The following is a 19,081-nucleotide window of genomic DNA, read 5'->3' as shown; positions in this document are numbered from 1 at the left end:
CTCCTTTCCGTGCTTTTCCAGTATGGTAAAACGCCAAGTCCACCTAACTGGATGGAAGACCTCGACGACATAAAGAACAGTAGTGAGGACAGAGTCAACATGTCAGGATAGAGCGGCTGTGACCTACTTCTACACAACTGGTGTTCTGTACTGACCTCTGTGTATGACCTTCACTTTTCAGTGTTTCAAGGATGGTCTTCATTAGATCAAGAATGATCTTTATTGAATCATGAACAATCTTTATTGAATTAAGAACTTCTTTGAATCGAGAACGATTTTCATTGAATCAAGAATGATCTTTATTGAATCATGAACGATCTTTTATTGAGTCAAGAATGATCTTTATTGAATCATGAACGATCTTTTATTGAGTCAAAAACAATTTTGAATCAAGAATGATCTTCATTGAATCATGAACGATTTTCATTGAATCAAGAATGATCTTTATAAATCATGAATGATCTTCATTGAATCAAAAACAATTTTGAATCAAGAATGATCTACAAATCATCTATATGATTTTCGTTTGAGGGACCGGTGAATCTCAAATTCACTGTTAACTGTTATTGTTGTTGTGTTGACAACAAGTCTTCTGTTTATCTGCGGAATCTCAGTAGTCAGAATGTTTTGGATTGTCTTGGTGCCTTAAAAAAAAACTTTATTTCTTAATTAGTATTTTCAGGGTATATTCTCTTGACTAACAGAAAATGTGAATCATTTATTATACTCTTAAAGTCTGGATTTGGGGTTGAATTGAAAAATGTAAATGTCAATTCGCTGATTCACATAAAAAGATATTTTGTAAATTTGTTAATTTTGAAAACCATAAGCTGACTACTGACAAGGGACTACAGTAACTATATATAAAGTGGATACCCCTGGGACTAAGTCATGTGTAGGAATCTCAGCGATGTAGGTGATCTCCATCTAGTTTTCTTTTTGTTTTGTTACATTACATTATAATACATGTAGTCATTTCAAATGTGTCTGTAAATTGTATTTTAAAAATGAAGAAAGAAAAAAAAAAAGAAAAAAAGAAAGAAAAAATGAAAACGGTTCGCCATCTTAAACACTGTTGTAATACTTTTTAACTCATATGTCTGTTTGAAGTTTCCTCATCTGAAAAATGTCATTCTGTAACTAAAATGCTAGAGTCTCCTCTTTGTGACCTATTTTGTTCTCTCTTATCTTTAAAATGTGTGCACATCAACCTCTCTGAGCAAATTTTTATTGTTATTTTATCCAGATGAACACATACTGGTGGGTAACAATTTGGCATTTAAAAAATGTTTTATCCCAATTTTAACAGGCGACTGTAGACATGATCAAACTATTAAAGCGTTAGATTATCAGGACTTTGACTAAAAATGCACATAATTACTAGCTTTCATTGCAATTATAACAGGGATGAAAATATTCAGTCAATTGGCTGATTTCAGCCTTTTTGACTTTCAGAAAATAAGTTCTTGGTACATGTAATTCCCTATAATTTTCCCCCAAAACATAAAGTTTAGCCTTTTTCTGATTTTTCTATTTTCATCTCTGTTATAATTACCCGTCCTTTGTTATGACGAGGTCAACAGATATGCACCCAAACTAGGTCTTAGCCGTGTTCAGTCATAGTCAATATTTCGATGTTAAAATCCAGTTGAGTTTCTGTTAGTTTTGTTACCATTAACGGGTATTCTTTTCAGTTAAAATCCTTTTAATTGAAGCTTTTCCTTATTAAAACTCATTTTAGATATTGGCAGTGCTATATACTCTTGTTTATTAATAAGATTTCTTAGAATCTCAACAGATGGGACATAATTGTTTTGTTTTTTTTAAGTTGTTATACATTGTTTTGTATTGTTTGATATTTATTTCAAGGGTTTATTTTGAAAGCTTTAACTTTACTCATGGATTGCTAAACTTGTCATCTTTTTGCTTCGCTATACCTTTACACTGTTTTGACATTACACGATTGTAATATTTATGTGTATTCCATTAGTGCTACTACTATCTTTTTCATACCAGTGTTTACCTATTTTATAACTTATTTCGTAAATATTTATAATTTGAAAAATATAGAATTTTTCCTAGACAAGGTATCATGTATGGGTTTATCTTTGCAGATAGAACATGGTCGTTTTTTTCATACTATTGTTTTTAGATAATAGAGTTACTATTTCTTTTTCTAGGAATAAATAATAAAGTCATTGCCATGGTATCAATTAACTCAGATTCCATAAATATTGCTTCCTGATATACAAGTGTATTACATAAGTTAGGGCAATGATATATATTCAAAGGGAGATAATCACAAACATACTGATGTTCTGGTTTCCAAAATGTTTTTAACCATATTAGGATTGTTGTTGATTTCACATACTAATCGTGATGAAATTCTACATAGATATTAAGAAATAAGATTCAAAGAGAATAAGAAGTCTTGTGTAAGGACTACTGCAGCTAAATATATATATGTATACACTGTATTAAGCTAAAAATGTTATTGGATATATTTATTTTGACGACTGTAAGCAAATTTGGACCTTTAATTAATCCATGATGTTGTTTAATAGTGCATTAGGTGCACCTAAAACAATTATGATCAACCATTAATAATGTGTTACAAAATTTATATCAGACTAAAAATAATTATGTACTTGTTAGTTAAACTCTAAAAATAACAATGAGGGATCTCCAAATCAACATTTTAATGATTTAACGCACAAATCTATATTTCTATGTTATGTTTAATGCCAAGTGACATATCTCTCAGTCGAGATCCTGCTAGTGTTCTCACATGTTTAGAATCACTGGAGAGTGTAGCCCAGAGCTGTTCCGTGCAGTATACCACGGTTATCGATTCCACAGGAAACATATCGTTTGTACATAAAAAGGTGTCTATCATTGTTACTGTTAATAAGAAAAGCTATGCATTTTGTTGTAGATATATATATATTGGTGATAATAAGGCCCAGAAACTGGTAATTCACTACAGCTAGGGGGAATGTTCAAACTTACTGGCACATTGATAATAACCACAGCACCGTAACAACAGAACTCTTTGTTAAAGCTGATGATTAGACAATGTTTTATTTATCTAATTGTTAAAGAATCTGTGGACTTTAAAGTGTGGTCGAGTCCCTATAGAGGTACAATATGGTGCAAGGGGAAATAACTCTGCATTTGTCGTGTTTCAGTATCTGATAAACAAGGCTACAGGCACATTTATTATAATAATCAAACATCAGTGTGCAAATGTAGTATAGAATATGAATATATAAGTACAAATCATAGTAGTGCTTAATACCAATGGTATTTTTTGTACAAACTATAGTGCTACATAACAGTGGTATTGTTTGAACAAACTAGTGCTATCTTTGTCGTCACTTCCAATTACCACTGTGTTGTTGAACTAGTGCTATATATCATTTAGTGGTGATCTATTATCTTATTTATTGTTTACCAACTTTGAGTGCTATTCTCCTAGTCTGTAAGACACGAACGTCTAGATCTGTTGTCAGTGTTAAATCGGGTCAGTTTGTTGTGTAAATAGTAACATTTAAAACATGATTCTCAACATGTCGTCGTTATTTTTAATGAGCTGTATTTTTAGAGACTGATGTTAGGGACTTTGTTATGTGTGTAGAATCATGATCATTTAACAATCTGCATTTATCTCATCACTACTATACGCGGTACTTAGTAGATGTGTTTGTTTTTCCTGTTATGCTGTTTGTTGATGTGGTGATTTTAACAACATAAACTTTGTGTATAAATTTGTATATAATCCAAGATATGAGTAATCAAAATACTGGTACCAAATTAAACTTATTTTCCTAAACTTTCCATTCTTGATCTCAGCTTATTAATACAAGTGCACTCATTAGATGCTGAAAAATACCAACACTATTGTGTCAAAAGATTTGTGGGTAAAACAAATTTCTTAAGTTTTAAGTTTTATTTAAATTTTGGCCATTAAATCTCAAATCTATCTACATGTAAATTGACCTTCTTCAATTTGGTACTGGAATATGACACTTCACTGGTGCAAGTCTCACTGCAGAGGAGGGCGTTTATAATATACTCACATTTATTGTGTTTTTTGTGTTGTTGATTTTTTACTTTCTTTTTACATATAGAATACCATTCTCCACAGTGTGTGCTCATTTATTGTGTTATTTAGGACTAGCATTGATGACAACTTCCTGTTCACGCATGGTATTGTTTCAGAACAACATATCTGAACTTGTCTCTGTTTATAGAACCATATGTGAACTAGTACTTTCTTATCTAAAACATCAGAAAGTGGATTAGAATTAAAATCAGTTCCCAGTTTTCTAACTAGACCTGTAACATGTTTTTATCACTACACATACATTTTTGGTAGACAAGGGTTCTCTCATATGTATCCATTGAAAACTTTAAAACCAAAAAAAATATCCTACTGGTAGGAAAATAACGCTAATACCTTATTTTATCATTACAATGTGCATAAGAAATCTATTGTTCCAGAACGAGTTCCTGGATCTATATTATTTTCAAATTATGCCTCTAAAATATCTTGTTAAATCCTAACAGATGTTTGAAATAATATCATGCGGACAGCAGGGCTGTGAAATATACCTACATATGACAGAAATCATTGACATGTATGTTTGTCCTTGTGGTGTCACATAGCCAGTTAGGTATAGGATTCAAGCTTGGACGTTTTTATAAATAAAGGAAATGATATAAAAATATGATGTTTGGCTTATCTGTTATGATTTTTGTTTGACTGTATTTGAAAAGACCTCCAAGTTCATGGTAAGGATAGACCAGAAATATATGCCAGTGTGCTTGATGTTGGCCTTAAGCTTACTAACAAGGAGTGTAATAAAGCTATAGTCATATTTATTATACTTGACATATATTGGATAATTTACATAGAATAACGTTACCAAGGCACCTCTATCACAAGAGTTCGCTGACAAGTATATCTTAATATAAATTATGGCAAAGCCTTCTAAGAGCGCAGCTCATTTAATTAGTGAAGAAATTGCATTTAATACTCGAATTTAAGTGATATACCATATTCCAACATGTGTATCTTCATATTGCATGTTTACAGACCCAAGAATAAAATATTTACATGGATAGATCTAGTGTTGTTTCTTTTAGAGTGTCTAAACAGAAATATCTTATTTTAATTATCTTCATCTGTTGTATGTAGTTTGCGTCCGAATACATGTTACGTACACTACGTAGGTTTCTCAATGTTCAGCATTTCATGATTATCAAATCTTAGACCAGGAAATAATATACGATTCTGGACATGTAACTTGTTTGTGTTACCAATAAAAAGAATGATCAGAAACACTTTTATTCAACAAAAGTAATAATCATCATATGGGTTTTATGATTTGTAACATATGTATGCAGGCATATGAGTGGTATATCATAATGGTACTCTTGATAAAATTTTCTTAGATTCGACATAATATATATAAGGGAGGTAACTATGACCATAGGTTTCCTTTACAAATGTCAAAGAAACATTCCAGTTGTTAGTTTGTGAAAGAAAACAAGATTACCAATCAAAAGAAAACAAGATTACCAATCAAAAATCACTTCAAACAATTTTATTGCACTTTTATAGCATATTCAGAACCACTGATCTTTGCATCCAATAAATATATGCTGTATATGGTAATGGACACAAGGAAGACTGGTGGTAGCTGAGAATTCAGGCTGTATTTAAAATGCTGGTATGCATCAGTTTATAGTAACTAAGATCACATTTAATGAGAAGTGTCATAGAATGCGAGCATTAATGAGAGACCTGTTTCATCCAGTAATAGCTTACAGATCCTATATACATCCATTACAATTTCACCAGTCCCTATCAGGTGTCCCCCTCAACTAACATCCTCAACAGGACCGACACCACATGGACATTCAAACTGTTGCCTAGCAACCTGTAGGCCTGGATTCTGGACAAATCTTGTGGAAAACCTGAAAGAAAACCATTTATATTTACATGTGGCATTATTGGATATTGATCATATTATTGTGAATAAAAGAGGGGTATTGAGTGATTCAGGGTGCTGTTCTTAGGAACCTGGATGCTAAATTTAGTGCTTCAGTTAAGATGAGTACACAAGTAAAATATCCATTGAATATCTGTCAAATACCCTTAAAAATTGTATGAACATGTACACATGTACAAGCTCCTTCAAATATTTGTACTACTCAACCCAAATAGTATGAGTGCTAACATCCAGTTTAGTAAATCAGATGAATTCAAGTCATTATTTAAGAGTCTGCATCCACTGTGCTCTTGTTTCAGATAGATGTTCGTACTATCGCTAGTTTATCAGATTACTTTTTACTAGAATCACAAAACTTTTATCGAAATATCTGTTAAGTTTTGGGTTTACACAGAAGTCAGAGTTGTATCCATTAATAGTCCCATAAAAATGGCCAAATTCTTGGAAACAATTGAAGCCATATACCACCTATACCAGCTGGTAAGTTTAAAGTTGTACAAGTTAGTGCAATGTTGAATTTGTACTAACACCATAATGGCTGTGTGGACAAAATCATATATTATCAAAATAATTCTTAATTCTGCTGTGAAGATCGAGCGCTAAGATATGTATGTTTACAGTTGCATTACCGTTTTGAATAATGTCAATTTTTGACTTTAAACAAAACGCTGAATTTATGTCAGTGTCAGTTAATGAGCACCAACCTTACATGCACTATACTTACTGTAATTTTGAGGGAAGCACAGGAGGTTGGCAATCTCCCGAGGGGTAAAGTATCGCAGCTGTAAATCCCTGATAATGGATAGCTCTACTTCTCCCCACTCGTCACGATTCTGTAGTTCCTGGGCCCGGTCTTTAAACTCGCTAGCTCTCTTCACAGCCTGAGAAAAAAGATGATAAAAATACTTTCTTTCATACATTCATTACAATGAACTAATGTTTATTTCAATTTTGTATGTAGGTATTTAGATGCTTTTGAAAAATGACATAAAATGATCCGTCTTTAAAACTTAGATGTCAATGTCTCATATGAGGAACCTTTGTGCCCATTTTCACCTGTAAATGTCATCGTCACTGATAAACCACAAGTACAGCCAAAATCTCAATGACTTACAGATTTTTCACAAGACCTGGAGAGTATTTAGGATTTGAAGTGCTCAATCTGACTTCAGCCTACTGGGTATGAACTACATACCTCAACGTCTGTTGTCATCTGAACGATAGAGCCAGCTCCCTCCATGAAGTGTCCATATCTGTGTCGATCAAAAAGAAAGCTATCAATACTACTGCTGCTGTAAAACTGTGAAATATATCAGTAAATATTTCAAATTGCTTTTGGCTAAAATAAAAGATTATTCACATATGTTTACTTTTAACTGATTACATTAATAATCATACCAGAAATAAACAGTCATATGTATCTAAGGTACAGTATTCGACCCAATAAGCCTCCAGGGCGCTTAAAAAATTGATAAAAATGAAAAGGTGCTAATAAGTCAAAATTATTGCAAATCTATACCGTTTTATCTAGTTTTGGTCCTTATTTATGCCTGGGCAATTAAAATTGAGGCCTCAAAAAGGGGGAGGGGCGCTTATAGGGACATGGGCGCTTATTGAGTCGATTACGGTAACTTGTTAATAAAACAGATCTGACCTCTTGGTAAAGCAGACAGTTTTGGTGAGACAGGGGTGGACAATATCCATCACAATAAACCGCCCTAACTCTTTGTCTGTAAGTCGAAATGCATCAAAATAATCTGACTCTTGTTGTTCTAGAAACTGTCCGAGACTTTCACAGTCCTCGGAGAGTTTACGGACATCACTCTCCAGCTGTCTCATGTTATGGCCATACTTGAGAAGTGCCTTGTATTTATCTCCGTTGTCACTCTCCTCAGACAAACTTGAACAAAGATTTGAATGTTTTGTTTCTGTCTCAGGAAATTGTCTACTTTGATTTTCTGAACAGTTTTGTGAACACATTTCAATGCTGTTGTTACTATCGATGCTGATATCAGTAGATGGCGTGATTTCAGGGGTAACTGCAGTTTCTGTGGCAACAGTTGACAAGGAAATAGCTCCAAACATCTGTGTGGTGTTCGTGGTAACAGAGGTTGATGAAGTAGCTCCTACGGTCTGTGTTGTACATGTATCCGTACTAACAGAAGTTGATGTAGAAGTACCTGCAGTCTGTTCAGTGTCAGTAGAACACAAGTTTCCTTTGCTGCTACGTCTTTTATGTAATTTGTATGACAGCCATCTTGTTGCAAAGTTCGGTACTGTATCTAGAATCTGACGTAAAGTAAAACAGATGATGTTTCTATTTAGAAATATGTTCAGTAAAGTTAAAACTAAGACTACACACATAAACCTTTTTGTATTTGGAACTTCAATCGATAACCTTGACTTTTTTATACTTGAAACTGTTACTTGCCAATAAAATCTTTAAATATCTAGGTATATAGTCAGCCAATTAAAGTGCATACAGCAAATAAAATCTTTAAATACTTAGGTATATAGATATATATAGTCAACCAGTTACAGTGCATACAGCAAATAAAATCTTTAAATACTTAGGTATATAGATATATATTTAGTCAGTCAGTTACAGTGCAGAAGTAATAGGATAAATGTTCCCACATTGTAGCTACCTTAAATAAGGTTTGTTTAAAACATTTACCTTATCACTAGTTTTAAAACAAAACTTTAATGGAGCTCTCTTTGCAATTAGGTAGTAACGAAGTCTGGAGTTAGGAATTCCAAACTGCAGTGGGGTCAACAAGCATTCCTTAAATAAACAAAACAAATGAAGCAGATGATTAAAATCTATTTTGTATTATGTTCTCTGTATTGCAGGAAATAGCATCTCTTACTAAACCCTCTATATGTGTTGACAAAGCAATGATCTTTTAATATCAGTTTAAACCTTATGTTATTCCAATTTATTACATATATCTAAAACAAAATATTGCAATCTTAAAGCATACAATACATATACTGTAAATATATTTCTGAACTAACTAGGTTTGACAATAAGAAACAAAATGATAGGTGCTTCTTTAGGAAAAAACTGAGATGGGAGGAATTGATGAAAGAAGGAGAGGGGAAAGAAAGGAGACTTTTGATATTGCTCTTTTTGACACATATGCACTTAGCTATCATGAATAACAATTCACTCCCACTAGTGTCAGTCTCACCTGAAAGTTAAATTTACAACTGTGCAGAGTTTGTACGAGGCAATCCCTTGTCTGTGACAACTCAAATCCTTTCACATTCTCCACCAGTATATATGATGGGCAGTTTGTTAGTCTGAAATATCACAGCAAGTACATGTTACTTAAAAGTCTAGATCTATAGCCATGGATGAGTTGTCTCCCTTGTTACTGTCCCATATATGGTGGTAAAAGTATAAAGTCAATGTAGAATCTCCCTTATTCTCTCATGTTTGAAACATGCACATAGATACGGATATACATATACCGTATTCCAACCAATAAGCGCCCATGTCCCTATAAGTGCCCCTCCCCATTTTTGAGGCCTTGATTTCAATTGCCAAGGCATAAATATAGACCAAAAACCGTATAGAGTTGCAATAATTTCCTCTTATTAGTACTTTTGAAATTGTTAAACACCCTAGGCGCTTATTGAGTCGAGTATGGTATATATATATATATATATACTAAAAAATCAATGTTCCTTGCGAAGGTATATATATAAAAAAAGTCTTGAGTTTTTTTCATTTCATTTATGTATATACATTTGTAAAACACTTGCTAATGCTTATGTCTACATGTTGTTCAATATTATTCTGATACATTTGTGTATATATATATATAGACATAAATTTGGAATTTAAATGTCATCCTATAATCTTTTTAAAAGCTATCATTTGATAATCAATTGATACAACAAAGTGTTCAGCTAATAATCAACTTATACAATACATTTCATAATCTTTTTATATATTGGCACAGGTATATATGTACATGTATATATGTATCTTTCAAATGCATTCAGTTTATAGAGAAGATACCAGTATTCAAACACTATAGCTGGAAGCTCAAAACATAAATGGCAATGAGGAAATCAATCTATTATTTACATGATAGAGTATCCTTCTAGATTTTATAGGGCCTGGGTTTGAACCGTGACCTGGGTTTGAACCATGACCTGGATTTGAACCATGACCTGGGTTTGAACCATGACCTGGGTTTGAACCGTGACCTGGATTTGAACCATGACCTGGGTTTGAAACATGACCTGGGTTTGAACCATGACCTGGGTTTGAACCATGACCTGGGTTTGAACCGCTGGTTTGAACCTGACCTGGGTTTGAACCATGACCTGGGTTTGAACCGTGACCTGGGTTTGAACCGTGAACTGGGTTTGAACCGTGACCTGGGTTTGAACCATGACCTGGGTTTGAACCATGACCTGGGTTTGAACCATGACCTGGGTTTGAACCATGACCTGGGTTTGAACCATGACCTGGGTTTGAACCATGACCTGGGTTTGAACCATGACCTGGGTTTGAACCATGACCTGGGTTTGAACCATGACCTGGGTTTGAACCATGACCTGGGTTTGAACCATGACCTGGGGTTTGAACCATGACCTGGGTTAACCATGACTGTTTGAACCTGAACCATGACCTGGGTTTAACCATGAACCTGGGGGTTTGAACCATGACCTGGGTTTGAACCATGACCTGGGTTTGAACCATGACCTGGGTTTGAACCATGACCTGGGTTTGAACCATGACCTGGGTTTGATGCTGGTTAACCTGACCTGGTTTAACCATGACCTGGTTTGAACCATGACCTGGGTTTAACCATGACCTGGGTTTGAACCATGACTGGGTTTGAACCATGACCTACGGGTTTGAACCATGCCAGGGTTTGAAACCATGACCTGGGTTTGAACCATGACCTGGTTTGAACCATGACCTGGTTTGAACCATGACCTGGTTTGAACCATGACTGGTTGAACCATGACCTGGGTTTAACCATGACCTGGGTTTGAACCATGACCTGGGTTTGAACCATGACCTGGGTTTGAACCATGACCTGGATGCTCCCTTTTATCCTCCTCTGTTACATTGATATTCTTTATTTATCAATAATCATTCTCTATAGTATTAATGTCGCCTTACTTTGGCAGCAAACGTAGAAGGTGGAGGAAGGACTTGCTTCGCAGATCTTCTGTATCCAGTTTTTTACCTACACGTGTAAATGGTTGACAAGGTGGACTCATAACGATCATGTCAACGTTCCACTCATCTAACTGTTGTACTGTCAGTGTCTACAACACAAAATGATCAGTATGTCTCTACGACACAATACACAAGGAACAAGACAATTTGATGTCTCTACGACACAATACACAAGGAACAAGACAATTTGAGGAACTAAAGAGAACGTGTATATTAGGCTTAGCCAGTTATTTGATCATATTAACTGTACCACCATATGTCATCATATTAACTGTACCACCATATGTCATAAAATTTGTTGAAATGGAATTGAATTCCTTTGAAGTTTTTTCCTGCTAATTATTAGATAGACCTGTGTGATGTTTCAGTGTGGAACATATAAGAATGCATAGAGATCCCTGAGACAAAAGACCTTATAGCCTTACGCAAAAGATATTGGAAAGTACATGTAAGAGTAGGACAAGATCATTCCGGATGACAGACTGTGAGATGATGGAAGAACAGATACTAAAAATATAACCAAGTTCCTTTAGTCAAAGTGCTTATTCAAAGTACCTCGATTCCACATTCTGAGAGTTTGGTGGCGGGAAATGCATGTCTGTAAGCCTTGTTTGCTGTAGTATTGATATCTATGGCAATTATCACCTCAAATGGAAGGCAGCTCTCTGAAAAAAAATATGTCAAAATTAGTGATTAAAAGATTAAAGATTTACAGGCCTATATGAGCTTCAAAGGTCATCTGACTACTGACATACAGCATAGTCAACGTAAACGGTACGTATACGTAGGGCAAAAAAGTTTCAAATAGGCTGAAAATGTTCACATTCTCTTCAGCTAATAATTCAAGGATTGTAGACTAGGAAATCTCCAGCAGTTGTAAGCTTCTGCTCTATTTGACAGCTGTGAACTTGAATGAAAGACTAGGTCATTGGTTTGAACAATTTGTTTGAACTTGATATCCCTTCATCCCAGCATGTTAGACGCAATGTCAGGTATTTAGGTCCCTTAGTTATTTACAAGTTCTTTAAGAATTTTAGCCATTTTGACCCCTGTGACCTTGAATGAAACATGGTAGCCCTTCATTCCAGCATGTCACGGTCTCATTATCAGGTCTTTTGGCCTGATCACAAGACATTTTTAGCAATTTTGACCCATGTGACCTTGAGTGAAGGTCAAGGTCATTCGTTTGAACAAACATGATACCCCTTCATCCCAATACCTATGTCACAGGCCCAACATCAGCTCTCTGAGCCTATTAGTAGACTTTAGTCATTTTGACCCGTGTGACTTTTAACGAAGATCAGCCGTGACATCATGTATCTTGATGCCAAAGATTACAACACATATTTAATTCCTGCCCATTTTTATGCATGGCATGTTGCCAACTTTGAGAGAAACAAGATCGAAACTATTACAGTTGAATATATTTCTTTCTGACGTGTATATGACGACTGTCAAATTGTCAATATCTTGCTAGACACAACACACACCAACAGTGTTGAAGAATTGTAGACTCTATTCAAGAATAAATTTTCGTAGTACAATTGCAAGTTTAAACATTTTAATCTCATTCTGATCATGAGGTTTTAATCCTAACTATATTTACAATAATTTTCCTCTTCTGAGGCTTTGCCTTAAATTCATATTACTGCATTAATGTACTAAAGAGAATATCTTTTGCTGAATAATAAAAACTTGATTAATTCTTCAATTGAATTATGAACAAGAGGCCCAGAGGGCCTGTATCGCTCACCTGGTTTGTAATGCCAAGTAATGTTCTGAATACAGGTTCATGGTTTCTTTTCTGAAGGAATTTTAATATTAACCTCTAAATCCCCTATTGGGCCCCACCCCTCCTGCCCCCAGGGGGTCAGAGCCAAAATTTATACAATTTCTGTTCCCCTTCCCCCAAGGATGTTTATGGCCAAATTTGGTCACAATCCAAGCAAAACTCTAGGACAAGTAGTGATTTATAGGATTTACCTCTATTTCCCCTATTGGGCCCCACCCGTCCTGCCCCCGGGGGAGTCAGAGCCAAAATTTATACAAGTCCTGTTCCCCTTCCCCAAAGAATGTTTGTGGCCAAATTTGGTTAATTCCATTCAGAACTCTATGACTAGTAGCGATTTAAAGGATTTACCTCTATTTCTCCTATTGGGCCCCGCCCCTCCTGCCCCTGGGGGATCAGAGCCAAAATTTATACAAGTTCTGTTCCCCTTCCCCAAAGGATGTTTGTGGCCAAATTTGGTTACAATCCATGCAGAACTCTATGACTAGTAGCGGTTTAAGGGATTTGCCTCTATTTCCCCTATTGGGCCCCGCCCTTCCTGCCCCTGGGGGATCAGAGCCAAAATTTATACAAGTTCTGTTCCCCTTCCCCCAAGGATGTTTGTGGCCAAATTTGGTTACAATCCATGCAGAATTCTAGAACAAGTAGCGATTTATAGGATTTACCTCTATTTCCCCTATTGGGCCCCGCCCCTCCTGCCCCTGGGGGATCAGAGCTAAAATTTATACAAGTTCTGTTCCCCTTCCCCCAAGGATGTTTGTGGCCAAATTTGGTTACAATCCATTCAGAACTCTATGACTAGTAGCGATTTAAGGGATTTGCCTCTATTTCCCCTATTGGGCCCCGCCCCTCCTGCCCCTGGGGGATCAGAGCCAAAATTTATACAAGTTCTGTTCCCCTTCTCCCAAGGATGTTTGTGGCTAATTTTGGTTACAATCCATACATAACTCTATGACTAGTAGCGATTTAAAGATTTACCTCTATTTCCCCTATTGGGCCCCGCCCCTCCTGCCCCCGGGTGGTCAGAGCCAAAATTTATACAAGTTCTGTTCCCCCTCCCCCAAGGATGTTTGTTGCCAAATCTGGTTACAATCCATGCAGAACTCTAGGACAAGTAGCGATTTATAGGAAATGTTGACGGACGGACGACGGACGCCGCGCCATGACATAAGCTCACCGGCCCTTTGGGCCAGGTGAGCTAAAAACAAATATTTCAAGACACAAATCTACAGATTTAGGACCACTTTCAAAAAAATTCTGATTAATTCGTTTTTAAAATTCGTAATCGAATATCGGATTTAATTGCTAGGGCAGTAAATTGCTTTTTACCGACGTCGTTTTGGATGTAACGTCATTGTACCCAAATTGATACTGTACCCAAATTGATACCCTAATTGAAAAAATACCTAAAACATTTGTGTTGTTAAAATTTACCTCATTTCTCAGTGGTGATACTAAAGATGCATCATTTATTGATAATTACGCTTCGTTTTATGTAACTATTTCTGTTATTTTCTCTGAAAGATAACTTTGAAATTGATAACTCTGTCTGAAACGTGTTAATCCCTAGAAATGTGGTCGTGCGACAATTACTATTTGTACTATAATAGTGTTTTTTTCAAAGCGTAAGGCCTTCTCAAAGAAAATTTTCTTAAATAATGAAATTTAAGATATCAACACTTAACAGAAATAGATAAAATATAGTTGCCACACATTATTTTTTTATTTAGCAAAAATTGCTCTTTGTATAGCGTTATTTTGCCATCTTAATTTTTAATAAAACTGTTACTAAATTCAAGTATTTTGTAACTTGATTGATTCATAATTATGTATGTAGTTTTTTTTTTACATTGAAATTTTTTACAATAATTAAAAATATTTGATAGTGGTCTTTTGACATATACACCACATTGGAACTATATAAGCTTAGGTGAATGCCACAGAAAACTGAATTTAAATCATTGAAATATCACACAAGTCATTACGTGGTGTTACGGAGTACCAAATTAGCACAGGTACTGTTGTGAAAACACTTGTACAATTTTTACAGTAAAATGTATAACTGTATTCAGTATAACTTGTTATAATAAAGGCAACTTCGTCCCCTTTATAAAGTAAAATCACAAAAATCTATATAAATTGATTTTTCTCAATTTTATACATTTTTTCTTGTCGGGTATCAATTTGGGTACACATCATGCGACAAAACTAGAAATTTTGAGACGTGATATAAATCATTCTAACTGTAAAAGGAGCGGGTCGGTGTGACTTGTAAATAGTGTTAAATACGGTCTCTGTCACTCAGCTGACGGAGCATGCTTCTTTGGCTCAGTCGGTAGAGCCGTAGATTTCCACACCGGAGACCCGGGTTCGATTCCTGGTCGGGGCACTCGACAGGAATGTGTATTTTCCCTGTTCTTCTACATTGGTGCCCAACTAAATAACCCATGGTAGGTGGTTAAAGAGTCTCGGGTTGAGATTTAGGAAATCTCAAGAAAAACATGGGAGTAGTGTAAAAGCAGCGGGTCGGTGTGACTTGTAAATAGTGTTAAATATGGTCTCTGTCACTCAGCTGACGGAGCATGCTTCTTTGGCTTAGTCGGTAGAGCCGTAGATTTCCACACCGGAGACCCGGGTTCGATTCCTGGTCGGGGCACTCGACAGGAATGTGTATTTTCTCTGTTCTTCTACATAACAATAAAAATAAGCACTGTAATAAGAAAAACAAAACATCAAAACAAAGTTTGTATGCTCTTTTTGAAAACAAAACAGAAAAAAAAGTGAAGCACACCATGCAACAAATATCATATAAGAGAAATCTACGTGTATTGGTATCAATTTGGGTTCAATGACGTTATATCAAAGGACTAAATAACCTGTTGTGTTGTGATGCTTCAATCCAGTTTTACTATGAGATAGACCAGGAAACTTATATAAGAATTCCAAACCTGTTAAAGCACAGTGCATTCCTCCGATGCCACTGTATAGTTCTAAAACCCGCAACGCTTTCATGATGATCAGCTGCACGATAAGTTTGTTGAGGCTCGTTTGTTGTCATTTAATATTTTTCAAGCGTTTCACTGACAAAGATGAAAGACACGTGGTTGTTGGAATGGTTTGAATAGGTATGTTTCTGGTTTAGATAAAGAGGGCCTGATATGATAAAGTTTTATATTTAGGCAAAATGTTAATTTTTTGTTTAATTTCGAATTTGTGAAATAGTAGATAAAAAATATAAAACAAAGTAAGATCTGCAATAGCAATAAATATAATGCAAACACCCTTAAAGGTAAGTTCCCAAGTGGTCTAGTGGTTAGGATTCCGCGCTCTCACCGCGGCGGCCGGGGTTCGATTCCCCGCTTGGGAAGAATTTTTTTTTCTGTTTTTTTTTTCTCATTTTTTAGTTTTAATTCTTCTTTACAACTTATGTATCACAGTTACATTGGTAAATTCGTCTATGCAGTTTCTTAAAAAAAAAAATACACGATTGCTACATTGACGCCAAACTTATTTATCAGATAGTGTTAAACAGACAATTCGATCTAAGAGTACATTGAAACTTGCGCATATTTCGGATACAAACCAGTTCTAATGGAAATAAGATTATATGGTTAACTGTGATATGTCAGAAAAGCCCACTGTAGTCAAATGTATCACCATTACACATAGCCTTGAATGCCGAACCCTGACCCTTGCATGTGTTGTACAGATTTTTTTGTCTAGAAGTTCTCAAAACGTTCTCACAGTTGTGTTAACATTATAAGATGCATGTTCTTGTCTAAAAATAATTTCATCAACTCCTCAGTGGTTATGTATTGCTTTTGTTTAACGAGCGTGACTTTGACTCGGGGGAAAAAACTACATTTTGTAATATTACATATGATTGAATAAAAATATATATGAGAAAAAAAAATACATATGTATATAGTAAGGTTAGGCAAGGCTGATATACTGTTTAATTTTCTTAAACTTAAGTCCATATCACCTCTATCAATCAGTTTTCTATCAGACACTGTAATTAGTTATTTTTATGTACTTTCAGTGGTGTTACATGCAAGTCATTCCAGATGTGTATCACTAGACTATTGTAAAGTGTTTTCTGTTGTTTTTGAAATTCTGAATGTTCCATAAACATGATTTTCATTGTTTCTAAACAGTCCAGAGTAAAAAGAATGGGCCTGTTTATTTCCGCTTCATTTTCACTCATCGATATTTCCCTAATCTGAAAGCTTTCTATTTCCCCATGAGGTGGTGATTTTACTTCATATTAAAACTATAGTTCGTTTATTTCATCTGTATCTACCTTTATCCTTTCGTTTGTATGACGCTATTCTGTGATTCTCAAAATTAATCGATATTCCAGATATCCTGGAATACGTCATCGGACTTGGAACATGACTTTATATACTGATATTTCCTTAGTAAGGGTTTTTCTGGTGCTCCTTCTGGTGCCTTTGCCAGTATTTTCATTGATTTTGAATTGAGTTGGGTACTCAATCGTGTTTAAGTTTATTCAATCTTGCGTTCCAGATGATAGACCATTTCTACGGAGCTTCCAATACACGACTAGTGCTAGTACATTGATTTTATAAACAAGGTCATTTGTCAGAAAAAAATGTCAGTTGAAACGACAAAAAATGTAAAAAAAAAAAAAAAAAACGTACGACACCTTGAGCTTCGCTATTGTTGTTGATGCCATACGGGTATTTCTAATTAGTTTATCAAGTTGTGAAAAGATCACGGACGCCAACGCTCTCAAAGATCAAAATATTTTGATACAATTTCAATATACCTTATGTCATTTCCGCTATTATTCTCTTTTATTTACAGTTGCACTGACATGGACTCAATAACCATACTTTCTAGTATTATCATTATCAGTGTATAATGATAGTACAACACGTGGAGAGATTCCATTTTTACAGGAATAGTCTCTGGTGTAGCAACGTGGGGTCATGACCTCACTTTTGATGGGAACATATGAATGACTCGTTTCCAATTCACAATCAGCTGTTCAATCGAATTCGTTGACGATGACGGGAGAGTAAAAAATATGGATATTTTAAGACAAAAAATATGCAACTGTCGCGATAACAAATGATATTCATTTACAGGAAAAACTGTAAATATAAGGAATAGATTTTGTTGAGGTTATGAGGGTATAATGATAATGGAGCTCGTGTAAATATTACTTCGCCGCGGTTACATAATTACACATGCTCCATTATCATTATACCCTAATAACCTCAACAAAATTTTTAAAAATCCTTAAATAACGTTACCAACGAATTTGACGTTCATTTTTGTATATTTGCACTTGCACTTCAGTCTCACTATGTAACTTTATCAAGAGCAGCTGGAAGTCATATAGACTATGAACTTCAATCGCTTATCATGACGTCATTATCATTGTGACGTCACATTTGTCGTGCCAGTGATCATGGAAAACGGCTGTTCCAAAATGTTATATTTTGTACTGGTGGGCTGTAAAGCCTTAAGTAATAAAAGAATTTTGAATTTGAATTTGAAATGGCTGTTCCATCTTCGACGATAACGAATGATTAATTCACTATTGATGCAAAACGAGTCATTGGTATTTCAACATAAAAGTGTAGCCAAATGTAGATATAAGCATTGAACGTCTTTCAGTTGGCATTCATACATTGTAGCCAATAGGAATGCCAACTGGATAGCGGTAAATCAAACATGAAGCGTCTCATGGAACTTGCCTCTGTCCAGTTGGCATTCATATTGGCTATGAAAGCCAACTGAAAGACATTCAATGCTTAAATGAACGTCACTTTTGACGCTTATTTATACATTGATGGTGAATGAGACCAGGATTTGTTCTGTTTACTGTTCTAATTTCATATTGTGAAAATTAAGTCATTCCTAAAGATCCAACTCTAATATATATAAATAGAACGTGCAAATTTTTGAAATATCACAAAGACACCGGATAAAACAACAGACTGTTTCCCTTCCCTTAGTTCTCTACTCTCCACCAGGCTGTACTCCGCTCACTATGTGAAGCGTACGCAAGGGAGGTAGTTGAGACGGGAATCT

The 19,081-nt window shown here is 35.2% G+C and overlaps 2 protein-coding genes and 1 non-coding gene across 4 annotated transcripts in view; 2 read left to right on the top strand and 1 right to left on the bottom strand.

The window, feature by feature from the left end:
- Positions 1–4,733, top strand: part of LOC138330027 (branched-chain-amino-acid aminotransferase, cytosolic-like) — a 34,339-nt gene extending 29,606 nt beyond the window's left edge. The window contains 1 exon segment of the mRNA XM_069277384.1: positions 22–4,733. Coding sequence (XP_069133485.1) covers positions 22–111 — 90 coding nt within the window. The 3' untranslated portion in view covers positions 112–4,733.
- An 857-nt stretch (positions 4,734–5,590) lies between these two features.
- Positions 5,591–16,859, bottom strand: LOC138330026 (tRNA (cytosine(38)-C(5))-methyltransferase-like). 2 transcript variants are annotated; one of them, XM_069277382.1, is made up of 9 exons: positions 15,964–16,859; positions 11,782–11,891; positions 11,167–11,315; positions 9,212–9,323; positions 8,695–8,802; positions 7,672–8,306; positions 7,213–7,270; positions 6,742–6,898; positions 5,591–5,982 (listed from the first exon to the last, which is right to left on the bottom strand). In XM_069277382.1, exons 1-9 carry the CDS (start codon positions 16,025–16,027, stop codon positions 5,873–5,875), a joined length of 1,503 nt encoding a protein of 500 aa, XP_069133483.1. In that variant the 5' UTR covers positions 16,028–16,859; the 3' UTR covers positions 5,591–5,872. The 2 variants fall into 2 exon arrangements, with proteins under 2 accessions (XP_069133483.1, XP_069133484.1); XM_069277383.1 differs by lacking the exon at positions 11,167–11,315.
- Positions 16,311–16,382, top strand: Trnae-cuc (transfer RNA glutamic acid (anticodon CUC)). The gene has a single exon. It is a non-coding gene; the product is annotated as a tRNA-Glu (tRNA).
- Positions 16,860–19,081: the final 2,222 nt, after the last annotated feature.

This window comes from Argopecten irradians, chromosome 8 (genome assembly GCF_041381155.1).
Source record: "Argopecten irradians isolate NY chromosome 8, Ai_NY, whole genome shotgun sequence".
In the NCBI taxonomy this organism is placed as follows: domain Eukaryota; kingdom Metazoa; phylum Mollusca; class Bivalvia; order Pectinida; family Pectinidae; genus Argopecten; species Argopecten irradians.
This window is presented reverse-complemented; position numbering and strand designations above follow the sequence as displayed.